The sequence below is a fragment of the Pteronotus mesoamericanus genome, unplaced genomic scaffold, assembly GCF_021234165.1.
Source record: "Pteronotus mesoamericanus isolate MK-2021 breed Mesoamerican mustached bat unplaced genomic scaffold, CSHL_Meso_final scaffold_174, whole genome shotgun sequence".
Taxonomy (NCBI): domain Eukaryota; kingdom Metazoa; phylum Chordata; class Mammalia; order Chiroptera; family Mormoopidae; genus Pteronotus; species Pteronotus mesoamericanus.
This window is the reverse complement of record NW_026555309.1, coordinates 10,741,186-10,760,764: the sequence shown is the minus strand read 5'-3', so window position 1 is coordinate 10,760,764 and position 19,579 is coordinate 10,741,186. Positions and strand designations below refer to the sequence as shown.

Genomic DNA, 19,579 nt, shown 5'->3' with positions numbered 1-19,579 from the left:
CTTAATGATAATTCAATAATAACAATAATACTTCATTTCTTCTCAGGAAATAATTGTTTATAAGCTGAGGCATGGTTTCCTTTCTGCACTAGAATCTGAGCTTCAGGAGAACAGGGACTTTTGCCTTTTGTTATGCTGTATCTCTGGTGTCTGCAACCTTGCCTGTGCATTATTTATTGACTGGATAAAAGAATGATTCTAAAGTATGTACATGTTTTACAGAAAGAGGTGTTTTGTATTTTACATTGATACCACTACATTTTTAACAAAAAGAAAAGTACTTTCAAATTAATGTACCCATTGTTCATAAAATTAAATTAAAATATAGTGCTTTAGACTTTGGTTGGGTACCTCAGTTGGTTAGAGTGTCATCCAAGGTTGCAGATTTAATCCCTGGTCAGGGCACATACAAGAAGCAACCAATGAATGCATAAATAATTAGGACAACAAATTGATGTTTCTCTTCCCCCTCTCCTTAAAATTCATCTCTCTCTCTCTCTCTCTCTCTCTCTCACACACACACACACACACACACACACACACACACACACACAAATCTGACCCCCCCGCCGCCCACTGAATGGGAATAAAGTCCATAGTATTGGGGTAAGTTTGCCCAGTGACAGGTGATCACTTAGAGAGGTGATCACATGGTAAAGTATATAAATGTTGAGTTACTGTAGTATATATCTGAAACTAATGTAGTACTCTATACCAACTAAATTTAAACACTAATTTTAAGAAGGTATAGGCTCCTCGGTGCCCATGTTGCAGTGGTTAAAAATTGAGGAATTGATTGATTCTCTTGTGAGCTTTAAAATTTCCTAATTATGTGGCCTTGGTCAGGTTACTTTATCTCTCCTGTACCTCAATTTCCTCATCTGTAAAATGGTGAGAATCATAGGCTGGTGGAAGAACTAAAGGAGTTCATATATATAAAGTATGTAGAGAATGCCTGCCAAGATGGTTAGCACACCATAAACGATAGCTATTAGAATTACACCTGAGTTTGACTCCTGGTCTGTCATTTTTATATCTGTGTGACTTGGGCAAATTCCTTATGGAAATAGGTCAGAGAGGTTAGATAATCTGTAAGGGATGTGAGTGTGTGCGCGCACATGTGTGGTTTGTTTAATGGTATGCACATAAAAACATTAAAATGTGAGTTTTTAAGCAATATGTGCAAAGTGCTTAACTCATAATAAGTCCAGTGCTCAAAGAATGTTAGCATAAAAAAAAAATCAAACAGCATCATATGGCAGAAGACATTTATTTATTTAAAAATGCTATTCAAGTGAAATAATAAAAAACCTCTTATGCAGATACAGACTGTCTTGCCTTTGCCATTTCAGTAAGTTTTCCTCATAGATAAGAAAGTTTTCTTTAATTTCAGAAAGAAGTTTAGAATGGGTTTCACAATAATGAAAGATAATTGAATTTTATTCTGGGCAAGTTATGAATCTCAAACACAAGTGCTATTGTACATTGTAATTTTTAGTTTGATGACTTCTTTCCAGAATACTAAGCTGGCAGTGAAAACTGTTTTTCCGAATATTAATAGGTACTAAGTGCATGTGGTTTGATGAGGAGGGAAATGCTTACATTATGCCAGGAATGCAGCTTCTTCTTTGGATGTTTTCTCATCTGAGGCCTTATTAAAACCTAGTCTTGTCATTCCTGGGCATATTAACACTGCTGACGTTGATGGATATATAAGCAGCCCAATGAGTGGCTATATTAAGGAATGGAACTGGTGAGGATTCAGAAAGTAGAAACCATCTTGTGGCCCTGATATGTCAGACTAGACATTCCCCCCTGTTGGTAAGATAGTTTACATCAGCTCCCTGCTACTTAAGTATTCTGCAATGAATTTTGCTAAAAGAAGACTTGAGAGGATTTTTCCTTCTTTAAGAGAGATGTAAATGATGGAAACCTTACAACAAAATATTTGTGTAGCCAGTGAGCATGAATTTAGCATTTATTTGACTATTGCAGCATGTGTTCCAGAGCGACTGCTGCCCATTTGCAGCCTAATGTGTTTATTACAGTCTTCCTGGTGGCATCTTGAAGTGTCTTCCAGCTAAAAAATTCATGAGTATTATTGGCTTTCAGTCAGAAAATGGAATATGTCTTTGAGTCACTGTCTAATACACCACTTTAAGGCCATTATACAAAAGTAAATCTAAGAGTGACACATACTGAAAAGGAAGGAATTTTTAGCTTAAACATTTATACATACACTGGTATTACTGTTTTGAGGAGTAAGAGAGACTTAGAGAAGTAGGTGCTAAAGCCATTTCACTCAGAGCAGAATGGGTGTAATTGTAGGATATATTATTTTCTTTAATCCCCTTTCAACAGTAAACTGTTACTGATGTATTATTGAAAAATCATATTCTAATAATAGTGTGTATTTGGCTTATTGCAGTTAATTTTAAAAAGTCAACTATATGTACATAAGTAGCCCAAAAGTTGTGAAATTAAACGGAGAAGGTTTCTAAGTAATATACCTTTTATTCTGGGTTTATATGAAGTCAGTCTCTATAAAACTTTGCAACTGCTGTCACGGAATCACTGTACAGTTTTTTCAGCCTGAATCTGTAAATACAGACTGTTAATATGTGAGGTAAATTAAAATTTTATCATATGAAAAGCAAGAAACAATCTAGTGTTCTGTAAATATGAAGTTAAAGTGTTCTTAAGATCTAGTAAAAAATAATGCTACTTGGGGGAAAATAATAAACTTATTAGCTAAAATTTATTTTTGAAGTATTGTATAGCATCTTCTATCACTGTGTGAAGTGCGGTGTGAAATGCATCTATCAGTGTGAAATGCATCCCTTGTTTTGCCAATGGAAAGAAAATGTTTGATTTTTTTTTCTGCATGCTTTCATCCCAGCATTGAGTAAATCCTCGTAGGTCTACTTATGTTGTATTTGCACATGTGATGCTTCTTGGTTTGCTTGTTTTTGTGAATCAATAATATATTCTTGCATAATCTGCATATTTACTGCAGAGAATATTCATTTAACTTTTGCCAAAAGCTGAGGTCTTGCCAAAAAAATGTTTGTTTTGGGTAATTTTGTCCAGTTGACTGTGTTTGGAAAAAGGTATTTCCCTTCTCTGTCAATTTGATGTCTCTACTGCTGTATCATATTACTGACTTTCAAGGTTGGCCCACTCTGTTTTCTACCTTACTCAGGCAATTTATATGCTAAAAGTAGATTTTGTACATTTAAGCATTAGATACTATTGCGTTTTCTTATACTTACCCCAGGGTCTGTTCTAGAAATTTTGCTTTCCTAACATAAAGAGATCTGTTCTGTAACAGTTACTTTGAGGGAGAAACTGTTTTGAGTTTAGAATGAACAAATATTTTCACTCCTGATAAAGAAATAGTGGGTGTGTCTTTAACATAGTTTGTGAGCTGTGGAGGGCGTTGAGAGAGTATCCTTTCATAATGAATTTAATGGAATAGAGATGGAAAAGTGTCTTAAGTAGAGATTTATGTTCACTTTTAATATTACTTGAGGATTTCTTAGTCTTACAAAGTTTGTGAAGAATCAGACTACAGATGACACCACATACTGTCTCTTGTAAAGAGAGGGCAAGAAGTACCTGGAAGGCCGTGGAAGCCTTTCTGGTCTCATATCAAGAACTAGATGATTTATTTATCAGGCAGCTACTCCTCTAGCATGTGTTGATAAAAGAAGTTGTTTCAACAGCGCTTTGTATGTCATTTCATTATAAATTTCCACTCAAAGTAAGGAATTTCAGCGCCTAACTTTGTAAAAATATTTCTTGGAACTAGAAATAGGGATCTGATGTTTGACCACTTACTATGTTTTCTTTTCAGCAACATTATTGTCCTTATTCTTTTACTGAATTTGTTCAGTGTATGGTAAATCTGACATTTTTATAGGCTTTTATTGGAAGAGAGCCAGCATGATAACAGATAATCACATTATCGTTTACATCAATTCTGGAGGCTTAACTAGCTTTAATCATACGAGGCTATATTGTAAGCAGCAACTTCATTAGCTTATAAGTTACAGTGATGAATTTTGTGCAAGGAGACTACTTTTTATCCTTTTTTGAAGTTTAGCATTTTACTTTCTTTTTCTGTGGTGATGCTAAGGATTTAACTGGCATTGTTCACCCCTTCCAGAATGTTGTTACTTAAAAAACAAACAGTTATTCTTGTGCTGTAACTCTTCAAGGTCTAGGGGGGAGCTGGGTGGGAGAGGGAGGGTGTGCTGTCATAGTGAAAGCGGGACTATTGTTGTAGATAACAAGAAGGGACAGATTGAATTTTTTCCAGTCTTGTCCTTTCACAACTCCCCAACATCTGGGGGAAACTGTTCTCGATGACTGTAATTACCATCAGTTATGACCCAAGAGTTTACTTGTGTCATTTTCAGTTTTTCTGATTTACATTGAACTGTTTCAGAATTGAGAGTGAAACATTCAAGAATTTTAATTTCCTGTGAATGCAGAAATTTTAAGAAACTCAGTTCAGGCCTGATTACAAAATGAAATTTCTAAAGCTTCAGTGCCACCCTTCAGTATTTTTTATCCTACCTTCTCATTGGAAATTATGATTTCACTTTGATCTACAAAAACGCATTAAAACTCACCCATCCATACAGTTTCTTTTATTTTAGATGATTTTTCTGTGTGTATGTGCACATTAGAAGTCACAGATCTGTCTACATAGCTATCATCCTATCTATCTATCTCTGGTTTTCATCTGTGTCACTTGAGGGGAGGGATTAACTCACCTAGCCCCCAACCACACATTGTGGTGTGAAACACCAACATTACTGCCAGCAGAGCTCACATAGGGCATGAAGAATATCAGCCAAGAGTCATCTAGATTAGAGCAGCACAGTTCTATTTGAGCCCCTCGTTAATGAGGTTCGCTGTTATTCATTTGGCTTGTCCACTAAAGAGCAGGGCGTGAATTCTGCTTCAGGATTACATCTACTTTTGGCCGTGTGGCAGGCAAGAGACAGTGCGGGAGCTGGCGGCTGCCCGTCACCACCTTGCCTTCCCTCCTCCTTTCCCTGCTCCGACCCTAGATTCGCTCCCTTTCCTTTTTATTCCTCCTGAGAGCCTGTCGGTTTTTTTCCCTTTGTTGAGGGGCAGTGTCGGGGAGCAGAGGGTGTCCCCAGCCTGATGGCCGTGGCTGGCAGGGTGCCTCCGCCTGTCCTTGGCCAGTAACTACAGACTGCCCCCCTCCTTTTTTTTCCTTTGGTGGTTTAAAGGTTGGTTGGCAACAAGCACAGGACATACACAGCCCAGGAAAATCGCTCAGAAAGAGGACATATGGGCAGGCACAGAAATATATGAAGCAAGCATGTTTATAAAGCTGAAATTTTTAGATTTTGAGGAAATGTATTTAAGGTATCATCATATGAAAAAGGGAAAACTTGGCACTTCCAAAGGAAACTAATGATGTTTTATAGCTACAAATACAGTGGTTTGTGAGCCAGCCTTCAATAGATACAAATAAAATATAAGCAGTCTGCTGAAATGGTTTTCCTACACATAGACCAGGAAACATTTGCTCCTTGCCTCACCCCGCATCTCCCACTCCCCTTGTTGAAATATGTCAGTGCCATACCTTCATGCAAAGTTACAATTATTGGTTTCTATCTACATTGAATTTAAAGGTAGATGATGCCGATGCTAATATTAAATCCCAAACCGAGTACATACGACCTAAGTAAAACAGTCACTTATTTTAATTGTCTGCTGAAAAGCTTTCTGATTTTTCTGATAGTAGTATACTTACTATACATGGTAATACTTTGGTGGGGACAACAGCCATTTTTATCAACCAATTTGTCACGTAACACCTACTATATGGGGCATTTTGTTGTATACTGAAGTTTATAGTTTCATGATAAAATTTTTACTTAAATTCTATGATTTATAGAAGGCCACTTCCAGGATGAAAAGCCCCTGGAATTTTTTTGTTGTTGTCGAAAGCTTTCCTAGATAGGATAAGTAATTTTTTTTTTCTTACATGCTCATGATTGAAACCCTGGGAATTGTGGTTCCAAGAAAAATACAGAAAACGAGTGTTTGTAGCGTATCATCTGGGAAGGGTCCGGTGTCCAGCCCAGGCTTTTGGTCTGTTCTCTGGGCTTTGAAGCCTCCGGCAGTGGCTGGCCACCCTGCTCTCTTTGTAACTCGTGCTTCCTCAGCCCCAGAGCAGTGCCTCCTCCATGCCAGCTGGCGAAGTGTCCTTCTTCCCTGAATGTCACAGTGCAGAGAAGTGCATACAATTGTGCGACGCCTTCACCTGCTTTTACTCAGGTTTTCTACCTATGAATTTATCTCCCTCTCTCCATGTTTCCTTTGAGAGCGACATTCTTCCTCATGCTCCTCGCAGCACTAAGCCTGGCACACCGTGGCCGGCAGACTGAGTAAGTGGTGTTCAGGTGATGGGCAGAGTCGAGTGAGGAAGCTCATGCAGCTCGGGCCTCGCCGCTTTCCTCACCTGACCTGTGACTGTGATTGGATAAAGAATGACTTATTTGATGAGAGACCCTCTCCCGTAACAAGTCAGTGAAGAGCAGGAGTGTGTCAGCCTAGGTGTTGATTCCAGTTCTGCCATTTGCTAGTCCTCTCACCAACCCTGTGCTACTGATTTGACAGAAGTGGTCATTAAGGCATGAGCGGCTGTGGTGGCCTTGGACATGGATGCTGACCATTCACATCTCTGCTCTACTGCCTCTCAGTCTGGTTTTTCTTGATACATAGTAAATGGTCAGTAACTAAGTACAGATTATACTTATTTTCAGCCCAAAATTGTGACGACAGCACAGGACCTTGGGACTTGGTTACATTGCTCCCGGCAGCAGGAAGCTCAAGCTGTAGCTTTTAGAGTTGTCCCTCCTGTGTGACCTGCGAATACAATGTGCAATTGGTGCAGTCTCCCTCAGCTGCTACACTGTTTCTTCCTCTTACTTACACGTGACTCCTAACAAAACAAAACTAACTTCTCTGTCTTCTTGGATTGGAGCTGCGGCCCTAAGGAATGAATGTAGTAAGACCGAGTATCTCAGATTACATGGAGGGGAGCAGCGGGTCCGTTTGATGGGTAGGCGACTGCAATACAATGGTTGCTCTCAGGTGGGATTTTTTTAGCCCACCTTCCTCTTTGTCCTTGCTCTTGATGAACCTGTTGCCACCTTGCATCTTCCTTGAATCCTTGACCTTCTACTGACATGCCCTTCCCTCTGATTTTTCCAATCTGGAGAGAAAGAAAAGCTACTGCAGAAAGTAAAGGACTGTGAAGGTGATTTTGGCAACCTGGGGGACAGAAGGAAGGGGGGGAAATAGCATAGAAGAACTCTAGAAAATACTTTTAATACTGTCTAAAATTTTTGAGGTTTTCTTTCTTTCTTTTCTTTCTTTTCTTTTCCTCTCTCCCTCCCATCCTCCCTCCCTTTTCTTTCTTTCTTTCCTTTCCTTTCCTTTCTTTTCTTTCTAGCATTTATCGAGCACCTTAATAACTATCTTCCATGTCCTCAAAAGTCTTTATTAGTCCCTTTGTTTACTGTGTTGAGAACTCCATTTCTATTGCTCTTGGTTTTTTGCATATTTAAATATTATTTGGGTTCTGCTAATGATGACCAGTGTGAATATGCTGATTCTGTTATTAATCTTCCTTTTATTTTCCTACTGGATGTAATTTAGCCAGCAGGAGCCAGTAATCGTTCTCCTTGGTTAGGATCAATAATGTTACCTGATTTTTTTAGTGCATTTTAAGCCCTTGGGTGAATCCCCGGAGGGAGGCAGTCGGGTGTGTGAGAGGAAACCCCGGCTGGGAGGTGTGCTCAGAGCTGCCCTCGAGAGCACTGAGGAAGGAGCAGGATGGCAGGAACTTCCTGTTGAAGGGCTGTTGCTTGGGGGGGCCTTTAGCAGGCCTAGGAGGGGGGTGTCATATCTCCCTGTTCAGATTTGGAAGCATTTGACATAGTGGCGTGGCACTGCCTCTTCCCAGGGCTGTCCGTCATGAGTGAGCAATCGCAGCACAGGCTTTACATTGGCCAACCCAAAACATACTGGGAGGAGCCCCTTACAACACCTGTAGTTTCCACATGGTGAAAGATTGCTCCTGAAACTGGAGGCTGGTAGCAGAAACCCAGAGCTAGCAGAATGTGGTTCATGGTGCTGATGAAATACGACTCCTGGTTAAAGAGCGTGGTTCCAGTGAGGTAGGCTTGTTTGTTTGTTTGTTTGTTTGTTTAAATGGTAACCTTTACATTTGCTTTCCTTTTAGGAAATTTAAAAACAAAGGCTTTTGTTAGAAGTTACATATACACATCAGTCAAATCTGTTTTCAAATTTCTGATTGAAGTCCAAGTTTTTTCATTGTTCGTAAATTGATCAGACACTTGATCATCAACCCTTTTCACTTTCCCCCTGTGTTTTCTGTTTTAGTTGCTGATATGTGTTCAAGATGAGTGGGATGGGAGAAAATACCTCTGACCCATCCAGGGCAGAGTCAAGAAAGCGCAAGGAATGTCCTGACCAGCTCGGACCCAGGTCAGAGTTTTCCTTAGAAACAGAATGATTATTGCCCATGAAAGCCACATTCATGCTTCTTTGATATTATAGCATTGATTTTGCACCCTATTTAAATACTGTGATTGTTTTTTTTTCTCCTTGAGAGTTAATCGATTATGTATTATTTAGCTGATGTTTTTGGAGATAATAATCATTCACTGATCTTACTATTATTTAAAGAAGAGGAAAACTACATTCTTACATCCTCTGAGTACTTGACTTTTAAAACCCGTTTATTCTTTAATCTTAATTTTTTTCATTTTCTTTTCTGTTCAATCACAGAATGTCATAAAGGCAAGAAGATACCATACAAAAAAGATCTGCTGTTAATTTTATACTGAGTTTTGTTGTTGTTCTTTTTTTTTTAATGAGCAAGTCATGAAATGTTAAATCCATTTGCCTTTGAGATTTGACTTTGATTGTGGCTCTTCAGTGAGTAAAACAAATAATTTTAAAACAAGTTCCATGTCATATGTTATGGGTGGACATACGAGTTGCTATAGCCTCTACACAAGGTGATCGAGCAGGATCTTTTAAAGTTGTAAATACATATTCTCTGAACTAGCAGTGTTCCTTTCCTAGGAATTTTCCAGCAATATACTTTTACATGTGCAAAGTGATACATGTTTGAGGTTACCTACTACAGCATTGTTCATAATTGCAAAAGATTAGGAAAAACCTAAATGTTTGTAGGGAGCTATTTAAACTATTTAAACATCTATAACTTGGGACACAACACTGGTTATTGTGAAAAATAACGTGAACACTCTTTATGGATTGATAACTATCTTAAGAATATTGTTAGAGGGAAAAGACAGGGTTTAGAAATGTTTATGAAGTACTACCATTTGTGTAAAAAGGGAAGAAAATAAGAATCTATATTTGTGTTATTTTAGGATAATTAAAAACATGTAAGAGTTGTTATCCATATTGGGGGATAGGAATGAGACAAATAGGGAACAAAAGTAGAAGAGAAACTTCACTCTTTTAATGGTTTAAATCATATAAATGACTTAAAAATTTAAATGAAAACAGCAACTTCTATTAAATGGCCAGTAAAACAATGAGATGGGGAATGATAGGGAAGAGGGCTAGAAATAGTCATTAAAGGAGAAAGAGAAGGAGAAAGAGCAAAGAGCCAATGTTTTATATTTCCTTTTCTCCTTCTAGGTGCCAAGCAAAATAAGCCTGTTAAGTCACCACTGTCCACATCCCAGCTCCTGTGTGTTGCCTCTAGATTCCCTAGTACTTCCTGGCTAACCACAGCCTTCTGTCTGTCAAACTGCCTCTAGTGCTTAGGAGCCCTCCTTGGGAGGCAGTTAGGTAAACTGGAGAGGGTTCCAGTGGAGGGGCGTCCCCTTAGCCAGTACCATGCTGGGGCAGTGGCAGGGCGGGCGTCTCCAGCCGGCTCCCTGGTGCTCTCCCACCTTTGTAACACAGCTTCCCCTTCACCTACCTGGCATTTATTTATTACCTCAGGCATGGGGGAGGGGAGCAATGGAGGGAAGTGGAAGTGTGGGTAGAGGGGTCCAGAAGGGGAAGTTGGCTCCTCCACGAATTCCAGCCACTCCCTCCCTTTCCCCATTCTTAATCAACTAGAATCTAGGAATAAACGTGAGACTTAGGCAAACCAAATTCTGGTCCTTGCTTTACCAGTAACTCTGGGTGATCTTGGACAAATCATGTAACTACTATAAAATGGAGAAACTGTGTTCCATCTTAGGTTTATTGGTTTGTGATAATAAAGCTAATATTTAGAGACCAACATATGGAAGAGTATTACAAGTTACAAGATTTTATAAAGTGCTATTATACAAGCATAGTGCCAATTTGTTTTTGTGAAAAATACAGAAAGCTGCTACATTAGCCAACTTGCTTTTTATGTATTGTATTGTTTGAATGTCTTTTAGGGGGCCCTTTAGTGTACTTGAGGGAAAAAGGTCCCTGTTATTATCAAAGGGAACTCTTAAATTTGCTGTTTATTGAATTCAAATGAGAAGATCTTGCCAATTTATTTTTTCCTTCCCTTCCATTAACTTTTTAAAACTTCAGTTTAACTTGGACCGTTTGTTTATATTTTGCATGTCATTCAGCTTGGACAGTTAACAAATATCCTGGGTCAGTTTCGCTTTTGTTTCTAACAGTACTGTGGTTTTTGCATTATCTAAAAAGGCTCTTTGGTTGAATTACTAACATCCTAAAGGAGTCTATGAAATTATATAGATTTATTTCTATTTTTATGCTTTACAAAAAAATCATTGAAATTTCTTTATTCCTGTTTTAACTAGGTTAACTTCCCTTTTTTCTTTTACTAAACTTCAAAATTTTTATATATGTAACTTTCTTTAACTTTTCTAAAACATTTCTTTATTTACTCAACCATAAATTTCATAGCCAAGCATTGTATTAGGCACTGAGGTGAGCAAGTTGCCCTGATCCTTGTCAGTGGGAAACATTAAGCACTTTGGACAAATGATCACACAAGTAAAATGTATAATTATAAACTGGGATAAGTTTAATTTTTTTAAAAAACATGCAAGATTTAGAGCAAATTCAGGTTTTTTCCCCCAAAGTATTTTTATGTTTACATAAGTAACTTGTTGACTATCTTTATATTAGAATTTGTTTAAAATCCTTATCTTTGTCATAATAGTTCTTTTTCAAATTCATAATAAAAAACATGTTTCTTCTCTTTAGCCCCAAGAGGAGCACTGAGAAACGCAATCGTGAACAGGAAAATAAATATATCGAAGAACTTGCAGAGCTGATATTTGCAAATTTTAACGATATAGACAACTTTAACTTCAAACCTGACAAATGTGCAATCTTAAAAGAAACTGTGAAGCAAATTCGTCAGATCAAAGAACAAGGTAAGAGGACTGAATTGATATTTTGGAGAGTTTAGTTGGGTTCTGTTTTCCATGTGTGAAAAGTCCCTTCAGAGTCCCTTTAATCCATTTCTTAGGCTTAAATTATTGATGAGTAAATGATGTCACAGTGCAAGATGAATGCAAGTATCACTTGCAGTGGTTTATAAATAGGCTTTATATAAAATTCAACAATTCCCTGAAGACAGGAGTCTGCAGTACAGCAGGGTGATGTAACTTTTCACCTGGTAAAACTCAGTTAGATGCCCATGCTTCTGCCCATCTCGGAATTTCATAACTTGCACAGCCAAGTGACTGTCATGATCTGCAAGTGAGTTGCCAGCTGAAGGTGGAAACCAGAAGTAAGGAAGTGAGCCTCCTCCTGTTCCAGCTCGTCAGCATATTTGATGAAGTTGAGCCTCGACTGGCCACGCCACTAGATTAGAATTTCATATCCTGAATGACAAGAGATTTGAAAGGCTCACACCTCTACTCAAAATTCTTTTGTGAAGTTGAAACACAGAACATGACAGCTCTCTTCCTGGGCTTTCTTTTTTTCTTTTTTTCTTTTTCTTTTTTTCCTGAGATTATTTTCTGCCTCTCCTCTTTGATATTTTTTGCCTTAAGAAAATAATATTTGAAAAAACACATTGGGACTTGTGGTGCCAAAATAAATCTGTATTAGGCAAGTATGAACAATGTCTCGGTGCTCAGGGCCAATATATGCTCTTGAAGTATTCACACACTGCTTTCCTTCAGGGCTGGGGAGATTATTATCTCTTGTAATCTGTTTTTGAATGCATCCTCTTAGAGTTCATATTTTTTTTTAATCTACCTTTTATGTAATATTCAAAAAAGGCAAATTTTATAACAGTAATATCTTTGTCTGTATAGGTATATGAGCCTGAAACTGCCTGATCTGATTGATTATAAAATCCTAGCTACCTACTTGCGTATTATCATCGTAGCCTTTTCCATTTTCATACTTATACTACTAAGCTAAATTTTACATAAGACAATTTTACAAATATAGTTCTGACTTCTGAGAACTTCAAGAAATATACACGTAGCATACACAACAATTTCTGATACCAGCCCACCCTGAAAATCTGTCTTTGTTTCCTGGCTTTTACATCAAGACATAACATTCACCTTTGAAGAAGTTTCTAATCTCAGTGCCTGTCTCAGTCTCCCTCATCCCTCTCCTCCTCCCTTTCCCCTTGAGATTCATTAATTACCAAAAACTCAATTAATCTCAATTTTGTATCTTCACTTATTGGTATCAGCAAATGGGTAAAATAACATTCCTAGAGCTCTTAAGAAAAATAATTGGTTAAAGTTTTGCAGTGGTTTGAAGTTGCTGTATTTCTAGCTGCTGATATCATTGCAGTGGAGAAATCACTAAGTTTCTTGTTTTCGTTTTCTAAAATTTTGAATGCTTCAATTTTGTGAACATTGCATGTTAGGTAGCACTTTACACTTTAAAACAGTTACATATATATGTATATGTATTTTTTTTTTTTAACTATCTTCTTGCACAAGGTTTTAAAGTTTTGTAAAACCTTGGTAATTCCCCCTTCAAACCATCAAACATGTTTAGATGTGTCATGCTGGGCCTCTGCCATACTTTCACTGTGGGTTTAATCACACGGCTGCGTACCACAACCACCCAAGAAGCAGCAACAATAAACACCCTGCCATGTCTCATTCTTCTAATAATATTCCTACTAATTTGAAAAATTACGTGTTTTGAAAAGAGAAACAAGTTAAAAACCAAATGAAAAGGACAGATATACTTTTAAGTTTTCAGCTAGTCTAGCATTTTAAGAATACAGCTTGCTTAATCAATTATCTTTTTAAAAAGAGCAGGAATTTAGAACCACACTGGACAGAAGGCAGATTTGAACCAGGGCAAATTATTTTCTCTCTCTGAGACTCAGTTTCCTCATACGAAATTTAGCAATCATATAACATCTAGGTTGCGCATAAACACACTCAGCAAGTGCCTGTCGTAATAAATGTTTAGTAGGTATACAATCTTTCCCACATTAAGCGGAAAGATGACTTTTTTCTTCCTTTATACCAAGATCTTCAGATAGTGAGCCCTTCCTTGAGATGGAAAGGACAGGGAAGGGGAGGGGGTTATGAATATCCTCCCCTTCAGAGTCATTTGGAGCAAATAGGACTTTCCTCCTGCCCGAGAACTTTGCATACCTATGCATGCCACCCCACTGACAGCTTTGTTTGGGTCAGCGTGGTTGCTCTCAGCACCTATCAGCCACTAGGGTTCAAAAGCAACACAGAAGTCCAACCTGAGCCCTGTGTACTCACCCACCCAACTAATCCCCCATCACTCAGTACAAATGAAATCCAACTGTCGTCTGTACATTATCCAAACTTAATTTGTATTTTAGTCACAGGTGTCAGCCTGAATAAAATCATAATTGTCCTGGAGAAGTTAAACTGGATTGCATGATATGCTATGTCAAAGAAGACTCAAGTGGGAACAGCAGGCTCATATTTAGGGAACCTTCCAGTGTCCAAAGCTCTGGCAGGTCAGCCAGGCATGATGAGCTCTTTCATTCAAGTCTACTCTGTGAACAGCTGCTCCTCAAGTTTCCGTACACTTTATAAATAAAGGGAGAGAAGAAAGGATATTTTTAAATGGGCTAAGGGATGGGAATTTGGAGGAGAGTTCCCAGCTCTTTAAGTAGAGAAGCACTCTCTTGTATATAGCCTGTGCGAGACATCGGTTTAGTAACCACCGGACCTCGGGTAGCATTCACACTGCGTAGGGCCTTCCAAAGCAAGTGTACACAGAGCCTGCGCTTAAACCATGCCACCAGCTTCTTGATACTGAAATATGATGTTTTGTCCTGTTTGGGATGATGCTGATAAATATTTAAAACTTCAGTCTTCTATATGTTACAAACAGCAGTCTTAAATAGTAAACAACCCTTTTCCTAATTGGGGTGTTGATTCTGCTTCTATTTGTATAAAAAGAAAATACAAATTATCAATTTTGGCTTACTGTGTTCAGCTTCACACTTTTAATTGGGAAACTTAAGTAAAAATTTCTATGGCAAATACACAGTGATTCCTGAGCTCTTAAAAAATAAAATTGACTCAAACAACCTGATTAAAATATGGTCAGAGCATCCACATAGACACTTCTCCAAAGAGGACACACAGATGACCAAGATACATGAAAAGATGCTCAACATCACTAATCATCAGAAAAATGCAAATCAAAACCACAAATAATCACCTCACACTTGTTAGAATGGCTGTTATCAAAAAAGACAATAAAGAATAACTGTTGGAGAGGATGTGGAGAAAATAGGACCCTTTTGCACTGTTAATGGGATTGAAAATTCATGCAGAAACTACGGAAAACAGTATGGACATTCCTCAAAAAAAAAAAAAAATAGAACTGTCATATGGCCTAGCAATCCCACTTCTGGGTGTTCATTACAGCATTATTTTCTTGTGGTAGCCAAGATAATGAAAGCAACTTAGGTGTCCATTGACAAAACAAACAAACTAATAGGTGCAGAGACCAAACTGATGGTTGCCAAAGGGGACTGGGTTGGGCAGATGGGCAGATAAGGTGAAGAGAATTAATTACAAACTGCCAATTATAAGTCGAGGGGATGTAATGTACAGCCTAGGGAATATAGTCAATAATATTGTCATGACTATATATAGTGACAGAAGGTTACTAGGCTAACCAGGGTGATCACTTCATAGGCCTAATCACTAAGTTGACCACCTGAAACCCATAAAACAGTATGTCAACTATAATTTGAAAATAAATTTAGAAAAATTAAATATTAAAAAATAAAATTGAAGTGTAAAGTTACTGAAACATTGAGGGGAGTTTCATAAATTAATGCCTTTCCACTGCCCTGTTTAAATATATCTTTTGTTACCCCAACATAGATGGGCACACCTTTCATTGTTTTTTCTAAATAATAATTTTAAATGAATGTTATTATTTGACCCTGGCGGGTGTGACTCAGCGGATTGAGCACTGGCACATGAACCCAAGGGTCACTGATTTGATTCTCAGTCAGGGCACATGCCTGGGTTATGGGCCAGGTCCCCAGTAGGGGTAATGTGAGAGGCAATCATACATTGATATTTCTCACCCTCACTTTTTCCTTCTCTTCCCCTCTATCTAAAAATAAATAAAATATTTTTTAAAAGAAAATGTAAAAAATAAATAAAAATAAAATGAATGTTATTTTTTGAAAAACATTTGCCACTTGATTTAAAGCCACTTCGGGGCTGTATATTTGCATGGAAGAGATATCAGTTAACCTAAAATTGGTTTCAACATTTTGTTATTATTTTCCTAACAGTTTTATGAGTGAGTAGCAATAAAAATGAAACTGTGTATTTCCAAATTTATGTTGGTACAAGCTAGATTTGGGGGGAAATTGCTTGTTGTCCCAAGCAACCTAAAAGGTCATTTAGTTTCTTGTTATGATTATGCTAATGATACAGTTTTGATTGTAGTGCCATTATGAGAACATTGGCATTCTAGATTACTTTACACATATGCATTTCCCCTACTGTTGAGGATGGTATCAAACAATAGAGAAGTATTTTAAGGTAGGGTAAAGGACAGTGGTTTGCTGAAGTTAACTCATTTCAACCAATGAGAGCCAATTGTTAAATTTCAAGAATTTAAGCCAATTGATGAACAGCCATTATTAAAAATTATATATTAGAAAACAAATGTAAAGAAAACTAAAATTCCTCATTTCCTGGTTATTCTACTGCATTTTACCCTTATCTATGCTCTAGAGGCTCTTTGTGTCTTATATCTATTCTGTGATAGAAACACTGTAGTGGTGGCTGCTATGCCTCTTTTCCTAAGTCGGCATTCAATAACGTGGCATTGAAACCAGCCATAGTGAGAGTAGTATCTACACCATGGAAATCTGAAATCAGTAAACTCTACAAATCAGGGCTTGATTTTGTTTTGCTGGCTGTCATTCTATACTTAAGAAAATAGTGGAGAAAATGTTAATAATTAACATTCTAACACTAAGTAGCTGTTACATGCACACACATGCACAAATTATATCCAATGCAGCAAAAAAAATTTACTCACAAATTGAGAAACAACTGAATTTCTGCATACAGTATCTTCACCATATATTTTTATTATTTCACTTTCGTCTCATTAATTAAATTATATGAAAAGTTCAAGTTAGAACTAGTCAGTTATAATTGTAGGTTTGCTACAATAAAAGAATTAGACAAAAATCAACAGAAGCACTCTGTGAGAATCAATTGGCTTCTCAATTGACTATGTAGAATTTACAATGAAGAGTGTTGTATATTTTATCATTTGTAAATTATATACTGCACATCATTTATGCTAATAAAATTTGTAATAAACACGATGCTTACTATTTTTCCCTCAAAGAGCTGGTTTTCAAACATTTTCCAGTATAGCACATGTGGTAGGCAGGTTGTATTGTAATTGTAGGTGCATCACATTCTTACATTAACAGAATTATTTTAAAAGTCAAGGAAATAGCCCTGGCTAGTGTGACTCAGTGAATTGAGCACTGGCCTGCAAACTGAAGTGTCACTGGTTTAATTCCCAGTCAGGACACATGCCTGGGTTGTGGGCCAGGTCCCCAGTGGGGGGCATGCGAGAGGTGACCACGCATTGATGTTTCCCTCTCTCCTTCCCTTCTCTTCTGTCTAAAAATAAATAAATAAAATCTTTGAAAAAATAAAATAAAATTCAAGGATATAGCCCTGACTGGTGTGTCTCAGTAGATTGGGCATCATCCCACAAGCCAAAAGATCACCAGTTTTGATTACTGGTCATGGCACGTGTCTGCATTGCGGGCCAGGTCCCTGGGTAGGGGTGTGTGAAAGGCGACCGATCAACATTTCTCTTGCACATCTGTTTCTCTCCTCCTCATTTTCCCTCCCTTCTCTTTCTAAAAATAAATAAATAAAAATAAAATTAAAGGAAATAGTAGTGGAAACCTAATTCTAGCACATAAAGGTAAAATGTAGAGTCTATTATAATTGTATTTCCTTCTTGTTCTTTTTTTCCCCCCACATTAAGTACATGGAGTTCTTGTAATAGAAATTCATTTATTCAAAGCTGAAGCCTAGGAATCAACTAATAACTGTCACCAAACAAAGTAAACAAAGGGGCTTTGATATCAGATTTCTTCCAGAGGTAGGGTATCTGTGAATCAGGCTTTTGGGTGATGCTTGCAGGTATTGCTTATTGTCCATGTGATGAAACCTTAGTTGGATGGCAGTCACCCACCTCTGTCACTGGCAAGGTTAGGTGACCAAACTCAATATCCCTTGAGCGTGTGCTTATACTCACACTGCAGACAGTGTTTTGGATTGCCAGTCAAATATTTACACAAACTTAATGAATATTTGGAAAATGACCGGGAGACTGATAATGACATATATAGTCTAGCAACAGTGGTCCCTTATTTACTACATATAGTTTGAATTTCAATTGTCAATTTCTTTTTTATCCTATATTCTTCTAAAGGTGCTGATGATAGTTAAATCAGCTAGCCAGGTGTAAAAGTGGGCCAACAAAGCAGACTATGTAATTCACAAGTGCAAACCCCAAACCCAGTCGGCAGGATATGTTAAAATAATCAGTATAATAAACAATTAAGATACAGCTTTATTTAAAATCAGATGAACCCAGTCTCTCTCTCTTCACCTACTGTATGACCCTGTGCAAGTTTTTTAGTATCTCTGGGCCTTTACTGCCTAATCTGTAAAAAGAGGCTAATGCTAAACAGTAGTTATTACTCATATTGTTTCTGTCATCTGTACTTAAGAGTCATCATCCAGATAAAGTCTAGGTTTTCTTTCTAAGAACTCAATATTGTTAAGGAAACAATGTAGTTTTTCGATATTTTCTCTATTAAATTTTAAGCCATAATGTTCTTACAATGTTGATTATTTGTAATATAGAAATTAATAAATAGAAGCTATCAAAAGTGTGCAGTCAGAAACGGAACTAGTAACATAGTACTTGGTTTAACTCCACCTGCACCCCGCCTTCCTTCTGTCTTGCTCCTGCTTGTCCCTGTTACCTGAGTGACATTTTCAAGAATCTTGCTTTAAGGAGTACTAAAGAGGGCAAGAGTCTTGGCAATTTTTATTTCATCTTTATTTATATCATCATAGAACGAATGTGGTTCTAGCTTGCAGAGGAAGGTCAGAAGCTATTACCTGTTTCCAGACATATGGAAATAAATCAGACTTTCTTTCCATGTTTGAAAATATAACCAATGATCAGCATTGTATCGTTGATACTGCAATTTTGAATGAAAATAATGTTTTTCTATTGATCTGCATATAAGTCATTTTCATATTCTTATGTGTATCAATGGCTTATGTTATTAATGAAATCCTTAAAATTAGTGAGCAGTGCTGGAATTCCTGCTCTCATTTTCGCCTCAGACCCCCTCCCTTATTATTTCAGTTTGTTTCTTAAGTATATGGAAGGGGTTATTTTTATTTGTTTAATAACTTCCAGGTAAAGAGGATTTAAATAAGTTAATGTACCCTAATGCTTCACAATTTTAACAGTTTATGACATGAACTCTAATTTCAAGACTTACACTGGCTTCCACACTATAAAAAGTAGGCATCCCATTTTCCTTGATCATCTTGTATTATTATGAAAAGAAATTAATTCTGACACCTCAATGCCTGTATTGATTTTATTCAAGAACAAACATTCAGTAAAAATTTTTATTGAGTGAATACTATATGCAAGACATTCACTGAGGAGGAGTCTGACAATCAAATAGTACATGATTGTTTTGTTTTTACTTTTTGGGGGGGTGGTGCTTTTACTCATTTGAGGGGAAGTCAGCTTATCAACCAGCTGTGGAACTGGAAGGGACAGGAAGAGTAAGTGTGATGTAAGAGACAGGCTTTGCTGTATGAGTGAGGTTTTAATAGATAAAAGAGTGGTGATTGGGGTGCAGAGGGGTGTTCAGGGTGGGGAGCAGCGGAATCAGAGCGAGGGCACAGGACCCTGGAGGGAATACTGTGTATTGGAGCATCTACTTGGATTTGAGGTTGAAAAAGACAGGTCAGAGCCA

The 19,579-nt window shown here is 37.5% G+C and overlaps 1 protein-coding gene across 4 annotated transcripts in view; it reads left to right on the top strand.

The window, feature by feature from the left end:
• The window catches only part of NCOA2 (nuclear receptor coactivator 2), a 288,197-nt gene that overhangs the window by 180,589 nt on the left and 88,029 nt on the right, over positions 1-19,579 (top strand). For all 4 annotated transcript variants that reach the window (XM_054590238.1, XM_054590240.1, XM_054590237.1 and 1 more), the window contains exons 3-4: positions 8,458-8,562; positions 11,281-11,453. In XM_054590238.1, the coding sequence (XP_054446213.1) occupies positions 8,477-8,562; positions 11,281-11,453 (259 nt within the window). In that variant the 5' untranslated portion in view covers positions 8,458-8,476. The remainder of the gene's footprint in view (positions 1-8,457; positions 8,563-11,280; positions 11,454-19,579) is intronic.